Raw genomic sequence first — 20933 nt, 5'->3', positions numbered from 1 at the left:
GCTAGATTCCATGTTAAGTGTTTTTATCGCAAAAAAAAAATTGTTAAAATAATAAAAAATAAAAAGTGCATTCATGCTTCAACATTTGGAAGGCAATGTTTTTTGTAATATACTAAACTAAAAAATTAAATGAGAAAAAAATTTTAATCTTAAACCTCAAAGTATAACGTTTAATGATGTAAAAAATAAATAAAAAGTAAAATTTAGTAACCATTATATATTTTTTCAATTCGTTGCAAGTAGGAACAGAAGAAAACTTCTAAATGTACAATAAACATTCCCCTTAGTCAAAAAAAATTGACGCATTCTGTCAGGTACTGACCCACAAACTGAATTTAAAGTCTAAAGAAGAAAGCAAATGTCAGTCGTGTAACAGTTTATACAGGTGTTTACTTAGAAATTCCAAGAGCATCAACTGACAAACCGCTAGAAGACAGCAGGCCAGAGGCCACCCTCCCCCGGGCGCCCCGCCCCTACTGCCAAGCAAGCGTCCGAACGCTTGCGCATGCGCGGTGTTGACGCATGTGCGTCGGATGGAGAGAAGAAAGATGGCGGCGCCCAGCATCCCCACGCCATTGTACGGGCACGTAGGCCATGGCGCCTTCAGCGACGTGTACGAGCCTGCGGAGGATACGTTCCTGCTTCTGGACGCTCTCGAGGCGGCGATGGCCGAGCTCAAGGGGTGCGAGGAGGGCGAGCGTCCCCGCGGGGGAAGGCTTGAGCGTCCCTGAGAGGCAGCGGCAGCAGGGCCATGGAAAGGGCTGTCGCTTTCCGCCCGGAGAGGGGGCGGTGTCAGCCCACTTAGCAAAGATTGACACGAGCATGCCGTCACTGAGGATTTCCCTGTAGACACACGTAATGAGTGTGCCAGGGCTCCATCTGCTTTTTCCGAAGTCTTGTTTTGGTCTCAGGAGCTTCATACCTCCTTATCGTGGCAGGATGCACATACTTCTAAGAGCAGCAATATAATACATTTTAAAACAACATTTCAGAAATATTGCATATTAGTGTAATCAAGAAATATTAAAAGCATTGTGACGTTATTTAATTGACTCAGTACATAAAAGCACCCTCTAGCAACGGAAGGGCGCAAAAATGAAGCGAGGTTGTGAGATACTGGAATGGGGAAGTATTTTTTAAAGGCACCGAGTAGCCCCTTATTCAAGTCTGTAGCAACAGCCATTAGCCACAAATGGGTGCTGGGCACTTGAAATGGGGATAATGCGACAGCAGGACCGAGTTTTTCATTTAATTGTAAAAAATGTAAATAGATGCAGCAAGTAGCCTAGACAATTTTCCCTAGCACCCTATAAATAATAAAACTGATGTGTGGAATTCTTGCTATAAATTTTAATAACATAAAAAGAATGAATACCTACATTGTAATTTTTTTTGATGAAAGGAATTTGGGTAATTAGATGTACTTAAAGATCAAGACTTGAAATGGGTTTTCTCAGGATGAAAAAAAAAAAAAGCTGTCAGACGCCAAAGATCTATCTTGTGTTAATTTATCCCTTTTAAACTCGCTCAGATTTTTCCATGTATAAAATGTCCCAACTCTTACTAGTTTTTCATTGTAAATGATGGAACCTTTGGATTTACTGGAATATAGGATGGGACAGCACTGTTTTATTTGTCTTTTATTCTCAAGCTATCCCAGAACGATTTACAAGCACAAATTGCATTGCAAAGTATGCTGTAAAAGGAGCTGCTTTTGTTAACAAGTTTGGGATATTTCTGGTCTAGGAATTTTAATTATTTCTGAGACTATGATAAGTTATTTTCAAGTAGAAGCCACCCGGTAAAGATTCAGCAGACCTTTGTACAACATAATAAAAGCTTGTCAGATGTGTGAACTGGTCCCAAAAGTTAGAAACCCAAATAGTTTGTTGTTGGATAGTTTGGGGAGTTAGGTGTTAAGAGACCCCTAAATCCCATCAAACTTTGTAATGGAGATAATTGGTGCTTTTGATGTATATGTAAGATTATAAGCAAGGAAATTAATTGAAGGACAAAAATACAGTGGAATGAAGAATATATTCAGTAGCATTCTTAAAATTATTAATATTCTGAGATCAGATACTTCAGTATTTTCCAAATTCAGTGCATACATAGCTGTACAAATATGAAATTTCTTTGATGCTCTAAATCTATTATCCATAGAATGGGGGAACTTTCTTTCCCTCAGATATAATGATGGGTTGTTATACTTTTAAATGATAGAGAAATGTCTTTCGTAAATAAGTATTGTAATAATACTAACCCTATCATTTTAAGAGATACTAAACTAGGATCTCTTTGTGGAAAGGGGTGATGGCTTTCATATTAAAATTTCCAACCCTAAATTAACATAATTCCATAGTTTTTATGTAATGTTTTGTAGAAATTAATTGAAAGCCATTTATTATATTACTATTTTATGGACTTAAATTACCCCAAATTTTAACAATTTTGAATGAATGCAATATTAAATGAACATAAAGTAGTTGTGGGACATTAGTTTATTTATACATTTATATTTCCATAGATTGCAGGTGATTGATAGGTGAGTGATAGTGCTGGAGAAACATAGATTACAAGTAGCATGAGAGTTATTTTCTGTGATGTGTATTTTAATCCTACTGTACTAATATTATTTTGTTTTGTTTTGTTTTAGAGTGGAAATATGCCTGGAAGTAGGTTCAGGGTCTGGAGTGGTATCTGCATTCCTGGCCTCCATGATAGGTCCTCAGGCTTTGTACATGTAAGTGTAAGAATATCAAACACATTCACCTCTTCCAGAGATACAAGTACTATAAATATTGCTTGAATGAAATCATTTTTGTAAGTAGATACTATGTATCTGATAGTGTTGAAGTATAGTAAGGACTCAGATTGCAAATGAGCTTCCCTAAAAATTATAACTGCCTGTTCAGAAGTGTTATCAGACTATGTAATTATAGAAGCAGCATAAGAATTTTAGGTCAATCTCTAAGTTTGAATTCTTTTATGTAAATAATTTATCAGAAAAAATTGAAAGTTACTAAAATTATTTTTTAGAAAATTTGAGAATATAGAAATTATAAAGATAAAAATCCCTATAAATTTTACCACACATGATCCAACTAGTTGCCTTAAGTTTTATTTTTCATTTCCTGTTTTTCATTTAATAGTACCATGAATATTTTCCTTTCAAAAATTCCTTTTAAATTTCATTGTTGGTGGCTGCATAGTATTCCTTCATTAGATTCATAATTTAATAAATTTTTTCAGATGTGTGTGCAGTTATACGTATTCTACTCTTGCACATCATATCAGTATAACAGTCTTTTTCATCAATATAACAAATCTTTTTTATTTGCCATTAAAACATTCAATTTTTTTTTCTAAATCTTTTTTATGTAAAAGGAATGGAACATTCCTTGAATTTTTCAGTAACAGATTTGTCTCTTCTTTCTTTTCTGTTTATAGTTGCACTGACATCAACCCTAAGGCAGCGGCTTGTACCCTGGAGACAGCACGTTGTAACAAAGTTCACATTGAACCCATAGTTACAGATTTGGTGAGCCATGAATCTTTCCCTAATAATAATTAATTTCCTTTTCAAATAAGGTCAAAATGATTTAGGTCAAAGAAACTTGAGTGGTTACTTAACTTTTAACCCACTAAACAGTATACCCCATAGTTTATAAAGTAAATTCTTGACTGATGTAATCCTTCTTGTTTACAATTCACAGGGAATGTCTATTGGCTTGTATAGATCAGACATCTTTCTGTCAGAAATGACAGAGAATCCAGTTCAAACTGGCTTAAATAAAAAGAGTGGGTGGCTTCAGGCACAGCTGGCTCTAGGAACTCAAATGATGTTATAGCCATCTTTTTCTTAGGTCTGAATTTCTCTCTAGTGGCTCTATTCCTAGGCAGTCTTTCCTTTCCTGGTAACAAGATACTTGCGTGTCTATATCTTACTCCTCAGCACCCCCTCTCCCCCACCCCATGGAAAGAAACTTTCTACTCAGTTAATCTAGCAGAAGCCCCAGAATGTGTATAGTTTGGATCAATTTGGGTAATGTGCCTATGTCTCTCAGTCTCCCACTTTGGCCAGGGGGGTTGGAATGTGGAAAAGATTGACTTAGGCCTGTGTTTTCGTGTCCCCCCCCCCTCCCGCCCCTAGGTTGGGATAAATCTTCTCCAAACCACTTGGCTTGAGAATGAGAGAGGTAGAGCTTCCCCAAAGAAAAAGTGAAGGAGAAGTAATCAGAAGAAATGGGGAGTGGGCCCTGGGCTGGTGACAGCAACAAATGACTACAAAATCGTCATTTTATTTTAAGTTATATATCATACATTTTTCAGTTGCATATAAAATGTCTTCAGTATTTCTTGACCTGTAGTCTTATACTGATAAATGTTTTTGTTTAGCTTTTCTGCTTTATTAAATTCACAAATGGTTTTGCAGCTTAAAAGAAATTAGGCCAAAGGTGTAAGAAATTCTTTACATATTACTAGAAGTTGCTACTACTGTTAAAAACTAGATTATCAAGAAAGGTATTCAAGTGACTGACATGAGATCAATTTGGTGATTTTGCTCTTTAAATTTTTTAACTGGTTTCTTTAATATAGCTGTAATTAGTATTAACTGTTTTTGATAGAACAGTAAAACTTTAAAGATAGAAGAAATTCAGAATTTTTTTAACAGAGGTGGAAGCTTAGGTGAGGTACATTTTTGAAAGACACATAATTAAATGAGAAATCCAGAATTTAAGTCGAGACCATATGAATCCAAATCTAGAGGTCCAAATTTAGATTTGTATTTAAACTAAGAGTTAAGGGGCTGAATAAGTGCCTCTCAGATGAGTCAAGTATATGCGTTTTGCTGTGTGGATTTTAAACTTTCTTGTCAGAGGCCTGTTTTGCTTACTTCTCAATTCGTGGATATGTTCCAATGCTCTGAGGCTATCCAAAATCTGAATATGGATGATTCAATATTCGGGTGAAGGATGCCTGTAATCAGACTTTATATCCAGTCCACTATGACTTTCTTCTTTAAATCCATTTTCTTTATAATGCCAAAATTTTCTATTTGTTGAACGTCAATTTTTTCTGTATGTAAAATCCAATGCCACAATGATTATCAGTATATAGTACCTCAGGGCCATCACAAAGTTACAAAGCAAATTATTTTCTAGTTTGCTGTCAAGATTTCTGCAAAATTACATTTTGGATTTCTTTTTATAATTTGAGAAACTTAGTATCTTTACGGAATTAAAAACAAAGCTTTCCTTTTTTTTCAAATATATTTCCTCACTTTCCAATGTCATTACTAGCAGATTACCTAGTCACCTTTCTACTTACATACATCTGAATTACTTCTCCCCCAAATGGTATTCTTTTCTCTTTTTAAATGAGAAAGAAAATTTATCTTTGTAAACATCTCTTCAGTAGTAGTACAGTAGTACTCCTGTGTTCTCTTTGAACTGCATAGTTAGCAGGCTTCTGAAGATAATAAAAATGGAATTGCTTTTAGAAAACTAGGTAAAATGGAAATTCAAAGGCAGTTTCACAATATTTGTAAGTGGCCCCATGATATGCCCAATACTTAGATGGTATGGCTGAGTATTAAATAACTTTGAATCACATAATGTTAAAGCTATTCCCTCTTTAATTTTGTTTTGTCCAGTCTGATTGCATCAATGAGGTCTGTTTGGTGTTGTTCTTTAACATCTTTTATAAGCTTAGAAACGCCCTTTTGACAAAGAGAAAACGAGTCTGGGTCACTCTCAGATTGGCAACAGTAACTATAACAGTATCATTTTTTCATTTATATTGCATTTATTCTTGTAGTCCAGAATGTAATAGTGATTTTCCATAGTAAGTCTCCCTTTAAAGCAAATTCATTTAGCAAATAAAGGTCCATTTAAAGAAAAATATCCAGCAAATAATGGTATGTAACTGTGCAGATGGCGAAGAATTATGAAAATGTTAACAGAATAGTTTTGGACACTGCCTGCCTTGAGATATGTCAATATTCCATCTCAAGATACAGGCTCAAAATTCATGGGTAAGAGTCAGTATCAAGAGGTAACTGAAGGAAATGTCTTTACGGTGAGAACTCATCCTGACACAGTATTTTCACTTTATAGTGCTTGTGAAGGTATAGGATAATAATCAAACATGGTTTTTAAAATATTTATTTAACTCAATCAAAGGAATACTTTAAGTGGCATTTTACCCTAAATATACTTTAAGACATTTTTCTTCTTGTTCAGTAGAAAATTGTACTCAGTTTAAAGATTTATAAAATGACAAAAAAAATAATAACTGATGTTTTCAGTGTCTCTTCTCAGTATTTCCAATTCTTTCTTTGATATCTCATTGTTTTCAGTCAATACAATTTGCAAATAGTTAAATAGAAATTTTAAAAAAATCCATCTCCTGATGTTTTCTGTCACCTCATGAAACATTTCTCTTGGTTAAAGAAAATAAATGTTTAAGTTAGAGGCTGTAGCTTTCAAGTTGTACACAGGTTTGTGTAGAACATGTGTTACAAAATGAGAGCTGGCCTCCTTATTTCATCTTCTACAAGTGAACCCAGAGTGTAAACATATGAGCTGTTGGAGAGAGGAGACTTCCCTGAGCATTTTATTTTCATTCTGATAGTTTATTTTTAGGTAAATTCATATCATCTTTAACTGCATAAAAATGTAAGAATATTTATCTCTATTTCCGTTTATTAGTGTGGCCTTTTGACACTTTTTTTTTTTTTTTTTTTGTAAAAACGAGACATATTTTTAAAGATTGATTGAATGTGTACTCTGGCTTAAAAGTCTGACTGTGGTTGAACATTTAGGTCAAAGGCTTGCTGCCAAGATTGAAGGAAAAAGTCGATCTGCTGGTGTTTAATCCCCCCTATGTGGTGACTCCACCTGAAGAGGTACATAGAACTAAACTTAATTGTTAATATTTTCTGTTTTCTTTCTGAAGTCAAATGAATTTCATCGTATGACACATCAGTCAGCTGCTGATTAAGACAAATTGCTCTGATTTTACTCCAAATTGTGATTGGGTACTACTGGCAGACGTAGGAAAGGAACCTAAAATGGATATCCAAGCTGACCCAAATCTTTCCTTAAAAACCCCATCCAAATCAGGCCATGGTATTTAAATCTGTGTGTGTGTGCGGGCACACGTATCCTTCATTATAAATGACAAATTTGCAAAACAAAATATTTTTAATCGAACTTAAACCTTAAATTGACAAAGGAATTCTTTCGGAAAGTCTCAGGTTCCCTCTTTCATGGGTTTTATCAGGAGTGGGGGTGGGGAACCAATTCCCATTTCAGGTGGGGGAAAGATTCACCTTGAAATGTATGATTTTAAAAATCTCGTATTAAAGCGGTAAAGCATATGAACCATTTCCCAATTTAAAGAGAGAATGGTCAAGGCAGACATTTTAATAATGGACTAAGGCTAACTTTCCTTTGAATTGTACCTATTTTATTCTTCGATGATCATTCTCTGGCAAGGCTGATAAGCATTGTATTCATGTCTATCAAGATGGGGCAGGCCTGTTTAGCTGCTGTTGCTACTAATGGCTGTTAAGCAGCTAAGAAGCTGTTACTCTGCTGACTCGTGAAGTCATATGAGAAGGAAAGTCATTGTCATAATGTGAACAGCAGTTGAGGGAAGTGGAACTTAATACAACTCTCTACAAGCACCATGGGAATAAGTCTCAAGAATGATAAAAATGTTGCAGTCCAGTAATCTCAGTACTTGAGATCTGATTTAAGGAAATCATTCAACAATAGAATATTGAAATTCACAAAATTGTTTATTGCTTCTTTATTGAAGGTGGCATATAATATGAACCTATATATGCAACAGAAGAGAAACAGTTAAGTAAATCATGGCCTATCAGTTCTACAAACTACTGGGAAGACTAGTGGGTGAAGAGGAGCCTCTGGGGACATGGGAACACGGGTGGGCTTCCCTTCTCCCATATGCCGGGTACTAAGCTCTGTGCCTGCGTCTCCTGAGCCTTACCGGGGCCAGGGCTCCGGAGATGACTGAGTGTGGGCGGCCTGGGCTCTGTCACTGTCCCAACAGGGACAGCGAGTGTCACAATTCCTGTGAGCCAAGAAGTTAGCTGTAGAGCAGGGTCCAAGTGCAGCACAACAGAGATTTCCTGGAGCATAAAAACATGTTTTACAAAGTAAAACCTAAGGAAATGAATGAGAAAAGAATGTGGTCTCTCTCAAGACTTGAATCAGTGGTCTGAAAACCAAATGCAAAAAAATATTTCAGTGTATAGGGCATGAAGAAAATCAGAAGGAAATCATAAAGGTAAAAGAAGAGACTCAGAGGATAGATGCAGGAGTCACAAAATATCGTAGGAGTTTGTACACAGAGTTGTGGCTGTACTCACGAGAATATCCAGAAACAGGTTAGGTGCTCATGGTTTGTGCCTGTGACCTACGAAGGGTCAGGAGCTGACATAGCAGTCAACCAACACGACCCCTCCCTCATGAGGATAGAAACCTCCCTTTTGTGGCCTGTGAGAATGTGGCTGGTGCCAGCCCATCTTCCTGGAAGGGCATCTCTGGTGCCAGCACATACACCTGGCTGAGCCTCGCTGGGGCGGCGTGTAAACAGGGTCCAGCACACGGGTCCTGGTCCATACTGGAGCAGAATGCGAGACAGGCTTTCAGAAGCTGCCATCGCCATACGCTGTCTCCACAGACCACTTTCCCTGATGAAACATCCAGAGAATGGGGGAGTAAACCAAGGAAGAGGAAGACAAGTACCCCAGAAAAAGAAGGAATTATAAGAATGCCAGAAATGGGAAGTCTGCTAGAGGAAAGTTTTGACAAAAACAGGAACTGATACATTTCCTAATATGACTAATTTTGTGGAAAGTTGTATTAAGAAACCTATGATAAGTATGGGAATAACTTAAATACATACAAAAATGTAAGCAAATGACACATTGAATGCCCATCAATAGCTAACTAAGATTTGATAATTTTGCACCATAAAATATTATAGTTATTAAAAGAGCAAATTAGAACTATGCTAGATGAAGAGATTTCCATAAAGTACTGTGTGAGAAAAGCAAAATATAGGTAGGAAAGTACAATATAATCCTATCTTTGTAAAACATGAACAAAAAAGAAAAATGTGTGTGAGTGTGTGTGTACATGGGGGAGGAGCTCAAAAGCAAAACAGTAAAAGGGAAAAGTGCAGTTTTTTTTAAAGCTAGTCTATAAACATTTCTCTTATTTGTAAAATTTATATGGTTATAAGTATAGCAAGGAAGCATATGCCACGTTAAATGAATAAAAGCAGAAGTCATGATTGTATATAAATAATTTAAAATACGGACAAAAACCACTGAAGGAAATAAAGAAAATACTTGTGTTAGGGTTAGTTATTTTTGAGTGATTTCTTCAAAATACTCTTTAGTTTTGAAAACAATATACAATGGTAAGGATCTAAAGATTTTTTAATGCTGTATAAACTCTCATGGGTTTGTGTCTACAAAATAATTAGATTGTTATCGGAAAAAATGTGATAAATGGATTCCTAAAAATGGTCTATGTGATTCATACTTTAAGTAATCTAGAGACATCCAGGTGCAGTGAGATGTTTTGAAACTTTGTTTCTGCAAAGTAAATCTCTTACAATACAAGCTTCCCATTTTCTTCCAGTTGTTCTATGTTAAGAATTACCTGTCTCTCAATATACGCATTGTATTAATAGTAACTATTATTAAGCCTTTAATAATATGTATAGGGCACTGTTTTAGAACTATATTTCGTCACTTTTTTCTAATAGTGGACAAAGTAATTTTTTATCATTTTTCTAATTTTACAGTTGGAAACTATTGTTTTTCTAATTTTACAGATAAGGGAGAGTTAATTCACAAAGATAAAGTTACGCAGAGTCACAAAGCTAAGAAATGGTGGGGCTCAGATGAAACTTCACTGCCTCCTGGACAGTAGTAATACAAAATATATACTTGTTCGGTGAACGTTATGGTGAACGTTACTTGTCAAAAAGATTCAGTTTCTCATTCTAAACGTAATGAGTCAAAACATTCTTTCTTACTGGTCACAGGTAGGAAGTCACGGAATTGAGGCAGCTTGGGCTGGTGGCAGAAAAGGTCGTGAGGTCATGGACAGATTCTTCCCACTGGTTCCAGATCTCCTCTCACAAAGAGGGTTATTCTATTTAGTTACCATTAAAGAAAACAATCCAGGTAATACAGGCCAGTTTATCTTTTAATAATTTACTTTGCTAAAATCAGAAGTTAATAATGTCAAAGATCGTAATTTATAAAGTAACCTAGGATGTTATGACTATAATCACTGACAACTAATATAGACCAACACATGTTGAGAGAGGGATTTTTTTTAGATTTGGGTTTTTTGTAAAGTATTCTCTTTGGGGGGGGGGCAGTTTTCCCAATTCATAAACTAATATTCAAATGCAAAATATACAATTTCTTCTTCCAGCACCTCACCCTCAATATTGTTAATTTTTTTTCCATCTCTAGTCTTCATGCCCTTGACAATTCTGCTACATCCTCTTTAGTCCATCTGAAGTTTTATCATGAAAGCTATCTCATGGTATAGACTGTTGTATCTTAGTTTCCAGATTCCTTTGTAACTAAATTGACCATAGTCTTTCTTCTCTTTTTCTATATACCTCAGTTTAATTTTTATCTTACACCATGATTACATCAATCAATTACATCATGATTACTAGGTTTTGGGGTTTTTTTGCAACTCCATTTTCTTAGTTCAGTCATTTTAGTGTTGTTTATAAAAAGTAAGGTTTTGCCTTTTTCAGTACTCCTGAAATAAGCTACTTTATATTTACTACTACTGTGCAGTGTTACTGTACAATTCGCCCATACCTTCACTGATACTTTTATCCAAAAAGGAGGATATAAAGCAGAGGTTGGAGCCAAGCAACTAAAATACTAATTATCTGCTGTAATAATAAGTATAATTGATGTTTCTATTGAGTCCAGAGTGGGCTACCAGTACAAAGCAGGCCATTCTGATTAGAGTTCTCAGCAACACCTTGAAAATACAAAGTGCTCCCGTCTGACACCCAAGTTCATGTTAGTAGAAACTTAACTTGGTATTCATTGTTTTCTCAGATGAACAGAATTTGTACACTCTATGTTTATCATTTATTAAATTGTTTAGTGATTATACACACTTCACCAAATTATTTAATTGGATTTTACCTTTTGCTGTAATTTTCATTTTAGAAGAAATTTTGAAAACAATGAAGATGGAAGGTCTACATGGGACTACAGTACTTTCCAGGCAAGCAGGACAAGAAATCCTTTCAGTCCTAAAATTCACCAAGTCCTAATATTCAGTATGTGCTCTATATTATATGGAATGTCTACATAATGAATATATTATATTGAATATACATATGAATACATATTATATTGAGTACATGTGAACAATATAGATATATAGATATATATAGGTATTGATATAGAAACTGAATGTATTCCGCATATTTCAAAACTAAAGTCATTTCTTGTTAACAAGTAAAATTGTCAGAAATAATGTTACATAGAAAATGGTGGAAGGGTTGGGCATTCTTTTCCTCAAGAATTAAACCTACAGAAATATTTGCATAAATGCTAGTAAATACATATATTTTATATATATAATTTCATTTTATATATGAAAGGATTTATATATGAAAGGATATTCATTTCAGCATTGTCTGTTATAGCAAAACAAGGAAGTCAACCTAACCATCTATCAGTAAAGGGACTGGTAAAACAGATTACAGTATATCCATGTCACTGAATTGAGTGACATCCAGCTATTAAATATGAGTAGGATTTGTGTATACTGAACCATAAGGGGGCCATGATGTACTTTGAGACAGACACACAAAAAAAAACAAGTTGCAAAACAGTAGTATCCTATATGTATATTTTTGAAGGTAGGTTTGTATGTGTATATAAGAAGTCTCAGAAGATACCAGGTGGGAATGGAGGAATTTTCACTCTTTTGTGGTAGCATTTGCTACCACAAAATGTTATTACTTGTATAATTTTTTTAACTTTTTTATTAAAAAAAATTTTTAATTTACTTTCACTTGCTTATTGTCTTAATTCTATTACTTAGCATGCCTTCTGCGTCCATTCTTCTCCCAGGTGAGATTTTTTTCCTACATTTTATCCTTTAGCGTGTATTTCTGTTTTCTTCTTGCATATATGTTGTAAACTGCTGTACATTTTTCTTAGATCAAGAATTGTATATAAACTCACCACTTTTAAGTTAATCACCTTTTTAAAAAGTTTGCATGTGTCTTTCAAGACATGTCAAATTACCTTTACTAAATTTAGAAACCTCTTCTTCCATAACTTCTGCACCATTCAAAATCAATGAGCAGGACTGTGTAGGACCAGAGTGAGAGGAATCCAAAATTTACTTTGTATTTGGCTACCTGAGAATCAGAATCACTTGTGGAAGCTTTTGAGGATTATAAACTCCTAAACCCCACCGTAGACACATGGAGTCTTCTGCTGAACAGATACAAAAACTGTATTTTTAAAAACATTCTTTCCAGTATTTCTTAAGCCTGCCAAATTTTAGAACTATTGCTTTTACTAGCGCTGTCATTTAACCCTTTGGACAATCTACAGAAAGAGTGGAATTATCTTTCTTTGATGTTCAGAAAGGTTAAATAACTTGTTGAAAGCAGCACAGTAATACAAGGTAAAGCCAGTATGGCAGCATTCATACACAGATCTGACTTCAAAAGCTTTCTATCCATTTGCTTATGCTTCTTTCAGCAGCAAAAGTGTCAAAATTAGTATTTACTTGAATGTGATACCTGTAAATGGATTCCCTTTCCCAGAAATAGTACCATCTGAAATCTTCAATAACCTCTTATATCCCAGGACGGGAAAAAAAAGATAAAAAAAACCTTAGAATGTTATTATGGGCTTTTAGTCATAATTTGGAATTGGGTCTTGAATACTTTTCAGTAACTGTTTGAAACACTTTACGATTAGCATAGAGGACTTCTAGCGACATAGGAGACTAAAAAACAGAGAAATGCTACATAAAAGACACCCAAAAACTTCACGTATTACAACTGTTATGGACTGAATTGTGAACCCCCCCGATTCCTATGTTGAAGCCCTAACCCCCAGTAGCTCAGATTGTGACTGTACAGGAGACAGAGACTTTAAAGAGATAATTAAGTTCCAATGAGGTTACTAAGGTGGGCCTTGATCCAGTCTGACTGGTGTCTTTATAAGAAAAGGAGATAGGACGGAAAGGGACACACGAGGGCTGCTTGCACACAGGAAAGACCATATGAGACAGGAAGCTATCTGCAAGCCAAGGAGAGGCCTCGGGAGAAGATGGACTTGGCAACACCTTGATCTTGGACTTGCAGCCTCCAGCGCTGTAAGAAAGTAAGTGTCTTGTTTAAGCCACCCAGCCTGTGGTATTTTGTCATGGTAGCACTAGCAAACTAAAACAGTGGCCAAAGACAGGGAAGTAGCATATTATTACAAACCAAGGAAAGAATACTAGTGTGAAAAGTGGATGCTAATGCCCTGGTGATCAATAAGAACTGTGGCCAGGAGCCTTATGCAAGACAGCAGCAAATATAGCTCCTTCAGTGTTAAAAAAAGCTGTTAAATATTTTAAAAAGAGGGCCTGTAAAACATCATTTCACCCAAGGAAAGCAGCAAAAAATTAACTTTGGACCTTGAATAGAAAGAAAAAGTAACAATCTATGAGAAATAAAATCCCTCTTCTATGCTACACACTCTGTTGTAGGATTTATATTATCTGTGTGGAGTAACAACATTAACACGAAAAAATTAACATTAAAAGTATCTAGACACATTGATCACCAAGAAGTAAAACTACAATCAGTAAGAACAGAAAACAACAGAATTGGACACCTAAGGAATATAAATAGAACTGTTGTATTCAGATTACAGATTGTTGGAAATGTTTGAACAATTAACAATCATAAAGCACACAAGAAGATACTATCTGGAAAGAACAAATTCAAGGCAATTTTTAAAAATGAGAACTAGAATTCCCCAAATCAAAAACCACCAAGGACAGAGTAAACAGATCTAAAGAGACTTAATGATTATGAAGGATAGAATGACAAGGTGTAGCAAAACAAGAGTCCCAGAAAGAATATAAGAGGAAATATTTTGAAACATAATGGCTAATAATTTTTCCTGAATTGACTTTACAGAGAAGCTACTCATAGATTCTGGAAGCATAAACAGGATAAAGGGAAATCCACCCCTGGACATACAGTAAAACCACAAAACACCAAAAGCAGAGATCTTAAAAGGCAAAGGGAAATCACTGCTAAGCAGGGGCTGGCAAACTTTCTGTAACTAAAATGTCAGAACACAGCCCTCCCCACTCACTGACTAGATCGCCTAGGGCTTCTTGGCTTACACTGGCAGAGCTGAGTAGTTGCACCAGAGACCACAGAAACCAGGTGGCCCACAAACCACAAAATACCATTTGTCCCTTTAATATAAAAGAATGATACTTAAAATAACAACAGATTCTCAAACCGCAACAATGGAAGCTAGAAGCCAGTGGAAAAACATCTTGAAAATGTTGAGAATAATGGGTCGACCTGTTTGTTCCCAGAAAAACTCACAAATGAGGTTTTAAAAAGTAACATTCATAGATACAAATGAGGAAGTTTACCAACAAGAGATCTTCAATAAAGAAAATTTTAAAAGATGTATTTCAGGAAAAACATCTCAGGAGGTAAAGATATTACTTAATTTAAATTAAATATGTGCATGTGGTAGGCTGAGCAATAGCTCCTAAAGACAGCCACGTTCTAATCCTCTCAACCCTGTGAAACTTGACGAAGCAAAAGGAACTTGGCAGAGGTGACTAAATTAAGGATCTTGAAATGGGGAGAATATCGTGGATTATTCAAGTGGTCCTAGATGTAATCACAAATGTTGTATGAGAGGGAGGCAGAGGGAGATTGTAGTATTATTAGTAAGGGTAAGATAACTGCTGTAACAACCCCAAGAGGTCTCCATTGCTTAAGAAAATAAATTTATTGTTTGCTGAGGTCACGGTCCAGAATGGTTGTGGGGAGGGGGTTGACAGGAGGGGCTGTATTCCATGGAGTTGGGCAGGAACCCAGAATCCTGCCATCTTGCGATGCTGCCATCTCCAACATTAACTTCCGAGGATGGGAGATTTTTAGGGGCTGGTTTTATGAATGGCTTCCCTCACTTCCTCCTTTATTACATTGACCAGAACTCTGACATAAGACCCCAACCTAATTGCCAACGTCTGCACAATTAATTCAGCCATTTCAGGAAGAAGAGGAAATAAAAGGACGCTGTAGAGCACTAGCAGCTTGTGGTCTCTGGGAACAATTCTCAATCATTGTTCTCTGGGATTCAGCTCTGCCTTGTCTACTTTTCCCCTTGGCCACGTTTGAGATGGGTGTTATCTGGTGCCAACAGGACATACAGCATCGAACCTCTAAGTAAGCAAGGAACGGAAAAGAGAATGGAGGCTCGTGCATGGGAAAGTTTTATGGCCCAGTCTTGGAAGTAGCAAACATCACTTCTGTCCACATTCCAATGGCTAGAGCATCTTGGGGACTGGAAAATTTTTGCTGTCGGTTTCCTGCCCAAGGGTTGTTTTAAGGTACATTCAAGAGTCACAAGGTCTGTTTTGGGGGGGTTAGGCTCTGGGTTCCTTTGACAATAGATTTCCTTAAAAATTTAGTAGGCTTCTGATACATTTGCTGACAGTCTCATATGCCAATCACTACATCGAGTTTATTTTATCCTAGACATAGGTCTCAAAAGTGCTTTGTATCTTTACTTTTTCATACTCATGCCTTTCTTTCAAAAAAAAAAGGGGGGGGAGGGAATTGGATGGGAAGATAACATTCTTAATTTGATTTTAATAAGTCTATTTATTCTACATTTGGGATCTAGAAGCTGTCAGATTTTTCATTCATTCGTCATCTTGCATTTTTATACTCTGACTTCCCATGATTTTTATAAACTGGTCTATTTTTTCCTATAACACCTTGCCAAATACAGTCAATAATACTCAACATCCACTATAACCTCTTTCCTTAAAGCTCAGCTGGTACTTAAATATTACTGGTTACAGTTTTACTAGTTGTTTTGTCAATGTTTAACATAGGTTATCATGTTTCCAGTTTCTGGTATCAGTTTCCTCACTTCTCCTCATTACCCAAAAGACTAAACCAAAACCATGTATTTTATCAAAAAACTTCAATATGCTAAGTTCTTTATTAGTGAGACACAGTTCAAGGTTGTTTTTTTTTTTTTTTTATTGCTTACTCATTTTATAGTCTAATGTGTTTCTCTAGTGGGTGAAGAGTACTCTGTGCCACTCAATCCTTTAGAGTCAGGCAAGATTCTTCTATTTTATACACCATCACATTCAGCTTCTAAGCCAACACGGTTATGGGGGGGGGGGGGGGAGGACAAATGAATGGTGGATCATGCATGGGAGATTTTTATGAGCCAGTCCTGGAAGTAGCATAAATCATTTCACATTCCATTGGCCAGATTTCAGTCAGATGTTACCAATATAGTTGAACTGTATGCCCAAGAAGAGACAATTCTTCCCCAACTAATTGTATGAGGCAAGTATAACCTCAATAACAGAACCAGGTAAGAATTGTATAAGAAAGAAAAATTGCAAGCCAATCACATCAACATAGAGGGAAAAAATAAAAGCTTCAACAAACTAAATCTAGCAGTCTGTATAAATCATGATACACCATGACCAAGTTGAATTTATCTCAGGAATGTAAGCATGATTTAATACAAAAATCTATAAATTCTATTTATCATTCTAATAGATTAAAGTAGAAAAACACATTATCACCTCAACAGAATTGGAAAAAACATTTGTGAAAATTCAATATATTTAGAAAAGTTGGATGAGGAAGAACTTCCTTAACCTGATGGTGGCCTATGTACCAAAAACTATGGCAAATATACTTAAAGGAGAAACTCTGGAAGCAGTCTCTTTACAAATCAGAAACAAGACCAAGATACCACGTATCACCACTCCTTTTTAACCTTTTCAGTGGAAGATCTGGCCAGCAATTAAGAAAAATAAAAGGATAGGAAGGATGAACAAAATTGAGATTAATAAATGATATGATCATTTACTAGGAACACACAAAAGACGCTATAGTGAGAGCTATAAGATCAATATTCAAAAATTATTATTTCTATGCCCCAGTCCCCCAAAATGAGAAAAATGTACTTTAATACCATTTACAATAATAACAAGCAATAAGTCACTGGAATGATTCTAACATATGAAGAAGACTGGCATGCTTCAAGTTTTAGAATTTGATTAAAAATATTTTAAAGACCTAAATAAATGCAGAGTTACTTCATGTTCAAGAAAAGGAAGACTTGTTATTATAAAGATAACAATTCTCCCTATGCAGTATAATTCCAGTCAAAATCCCAGTATTTTTTAATGAAACTTGAACAAATGGCCAAGAACAGCCAACACACACCCAAATAATTAGAGGAGCTTACAGGAGATTGAACTACCCAGATGTCAAATATTTATCATTAAACAACAAAGACAGTTTTGTATTGACCCAAAGATAGACAAATTGACACAGAACACCCATAAAGAAACGTGTACATATATAGAAACTTATGTATGATGGAGATGACACTGCAGATCAAATGGCATATTCTGTCACTAGTACTGTTATAAGTGACTATATACGAACATGAATATATATATATATATATATATATATATATATATATATATATATATATGTGTGTGTGTGTGTATATGTATATTTATATATATATAAATTTGGATCCCTAACCTCACACCATATATAAAAGTCCACTAAACAGATTAAGGAATAAACGTGAAAGGCTCAATTTTTTTAAGTTTTAGGAAAACATAGATGAATATCTTTATGACACCAGGGCAGAAAAAGTATTTCCATAAAATGATTAGAACACATATCCTAAAGGAAAAGATTGATAAATTCAGCTACATTAAAGAGTGCTGTTCATTAAAAAGCACAAAGTAGAGGTTTTCAACATGTGGCGAGATTAATAGCCAGAACAAATAAAGAATTCTTGTAAATTACCAAGTACAAAAACAAACACTAGAAATCCAATATAAAAATGCTTAAATGACAAGAAAGAAATATGAATGTCTAATAAATACATGGAAATCCCAACCTTATTGTTAATTAGGAAAATGCAAATCAAGACTAAATGAGATAGCATTTTAGATCCACTACATTGGCAAAAATGAAGCCTGACAATCCCAAGCACTGGTGAAGATATGCTGCTGAGCATCTCAGTACAGTTCACAGCAGTCAGAGAGCTGAGGGGTGGCGCCAGCCTCTACTTGTAGGAGGTATGACCGGTGTTGATGGGCCGAGTCAGTCCTTGAGCACCCGCTGGACCTATTTACTTAAGGTGCAAGTGATCAGAGTGACATACGCCCACAAAAGGTGCAAGATGCAGCGACTGGCTATAACATGGCACTGGTGCAGAGTGGGGGCTAAACCTGCCACAGCTAGGAGTGCTAACAATACAGAACTCAAAAGTGATGATGTACTTTTGAGAGAGGGTCATAAAAGGAATTAGAGCTGTCTTAATGTCTTGAATCACTCACTGGAGGAATCCAGATGCCACGTCTAAGGACACTTAAGCAGGTCCACGGGCACATCCACGTCGTGAGGGACAACAGTCTCCTGCCCAAAGCCGTGCACAAGAACCATCTGGAAGAGGATTCTCTAGCCCCCATCAAGCCTACAAGGAGAGCAGGCACCGCCAGCATCCTGACCTCACCTTCACGACAGACCCCAGTACAGAACCACCAGATAAGCCCTCCTCAAACCTTTCCAAAAGGTTTATTTAGTTCCTTGAATATTAAAAATTTTGTATCAATTGTGGCATTGATTTCACTGATTTCTTTTGAAGTATCTGATGACACTGATATAAAACTGGCATCATTTAACTGTAACGTTCTGCTAATGAAATGAATCAGTAATTATTTCTTTGCTTTCTACATGTGAAATAAAATATTCAAGCAGGAAATGAATGAAATTATTTCACAATAATCACTGATTTAAAGTCAAACTTCAGAGTGATACATAAATGCACTCTTTGCAGTGGCATGTGGTAAAACCACTGTCTTTGAGCACAGATATCTAAAATAATTACGAATTCTGGAAGCAGACGGGACTGCTTGTTTAGCAGACCTGGCTAAGAGGTTTGACAATTAAGTTCACGAACTTGTTGCAACAATGTTGCTTGTTAACCTTTTCTGATATCAGAGGAATTATTCATTATGAATTTGTACCAATTGGACAGTTAACCAAGTTTATTATTTGAAGTGCTGAAAAGGCTGCATAAAAGTTAGACAACCTGAACTTTTTGCCAACAATTCACAGCTCTTGCATCATGGAAATGCACCAGCTCACACGGCACTGTCCGTGAGGGCGTTTTTAGTAAACAAATAACTGTATTGGAACACCCTCCCTACTCACCTGATCTGGCCCCCAATGACGTCTTTCTTTACCTGAAGATAAAGGAAATATCGAAAGGAAGACATTTTGATGACATTCAGGACATCAAGGGTAATACGACGGCAGCTCTGATGGCCATTCCAGAAGAAGAGTTCCAAAATTGCTTTGAAGGGTGGACTAGGCCCTGGCGTCAGAACATAGCTTCCCAAGGGGAGGACTTGGAAGGTGCCCATAGTGATATTCAGTGATGAGGTATGGAGCACTTTTTCAGGATGAGTTTGCAAACTTAATTGTTTAACCTTGTATGTGCTGACCCCTCACTGTTCCTATGGTGTAGAGTAAATGTTACCTTTTTTCATTACATTTTTCAGACTGAGTTTAAGCAGAATACAACCAAAAGGTAGAGGACTTGTTGGAAAAGGTTTGATGCTGTTGCAGGACACTGTTAAATTACACAATAGGCTCCAAAGGCTCAGTGTAGCTGAACTCCATTTATGATAGGCAGCAAGAGTAGAAGAATGCATTGCTTTGCTGACGTGTAATTTTGTTTTAATATCAGCTTAAGTATATCAGTTAGTAAAAAGTGGGTGTGTGTAAATGAACTACAGGACTATTTGGTAGAGTATCACAGTTACAGTTTCAAATCCATGTGCACTTCATACTCTTCTTATATTAGAAAGAACATTGTTTTTAGCACAACACTACGCTGCACTAAAACCTGTCTGTGCATTATCTCTATTGTGGGAATTTGAAGTGTGTCTACAAATTCTCTCACGCTCTCCTTTCAAAGGTAGAGCCTCCTTCTCCACCTGACTATGAGCTGGACTAAGGGTTTCACGTCTGAGGATTAGGGTATGCAAGGGGAAAAGCAACCACAGTGAAGCAGAAATCATACCCACAGTGCCATACAGGTAGAAAAGTATTTCCGAAAGTGAAAATAAAAATGATAGCCAAAATGCTTCGTGTATTTTGTGAAACAAACGATAAAAAAAAAACCCTCACTTTTAGATAACTGGGTCAAACTGACAATCATATTAAAAATTAGGATATGAAAAAGCACCACATATCAACACTTGTGGAATATGGTTCAAGAAGTATAGAGAAATACATTCCTCAAAGGCATCTATTAGATGCCTAGAAAACAAAAAGGAAAATTAATTAGTAAACATTCAACTCAAGAAGTTGTAATAAGAATAATAAACTATCAGAAAGTATAAAGAAATAATATAAGAAATTAATGAAACATAAAGCTGAAGAATCTGAGTGGTTAATGAAATAAAAACCTGTTATCTGAAAAGATTAATTAGATAAACCTCTATCAAGGTTGATAAAAAGAGAAATATCACACAAACAATATTAGAGACGAAAAG

At 35.9% G+C, this 20933-nt stretch overlaps 1 protein-coding gene across 2 annotated transcripts; it reads left to right on the top strand.

The window, feature by feature from the left end:
- The first annotated feature begins 286 nt into the window (after positions 1-286).
- Positions 287-12108, top strand: HEMK2 (HemK methyltransferase 2, ETF1 glutamine and histone H4 lysine). 2 transcript variants are annotated; one of them, XM_019729874.3, is made up of 6 exons: positions 341-682; positions 2657-2743; positions 3451-3541; positions 6827-6910; positions 10093-10234; positions 11258-12108. In XM_019729874.3, the coding sequence occupies exons 1-6, from the start codon at positions 534-536 to the stop codon at positions 11362-11364; spliced, it is 660 nt and encodes a 219-aa protein (XP_019585433.2). In that variant the 5' UTR covers positions 341-533; the 3' UTR covers positions 11365-12108. The 2 variants fall into 2 exon arrangements, with proteins under 2 accessions (XP_019585435.2, XP_019585433.2); XM_019729876.3 differs by lacking the exon at positions 6827-6910 and having other exon boundaries at positions 287-682.
- Positions 12109-20933: the final 8825 nt, after the last annotated feature.

Source organism: Rhinolophus sinicus, chromosome 17 (genome assembly GCF_057876585.1).
Source record: "Rhinolophus sinicus isolate RSI-liver-muscle chromosome 17, RSI-T2T, whole genome shotgun sequence".
Classification (NCBI taxonomy): Eukaryota; Metazoa; Chordata; class Mammalia; order Chiroptera; family Rhinolophidae; genus Rhinolophus; species Rhinolophus sinicus.
The sequence above is the reverse complement of the archived record's forward strand: the minus strand, read 5'-3'. Positions and strand labels throughout refer to the sequence as shown.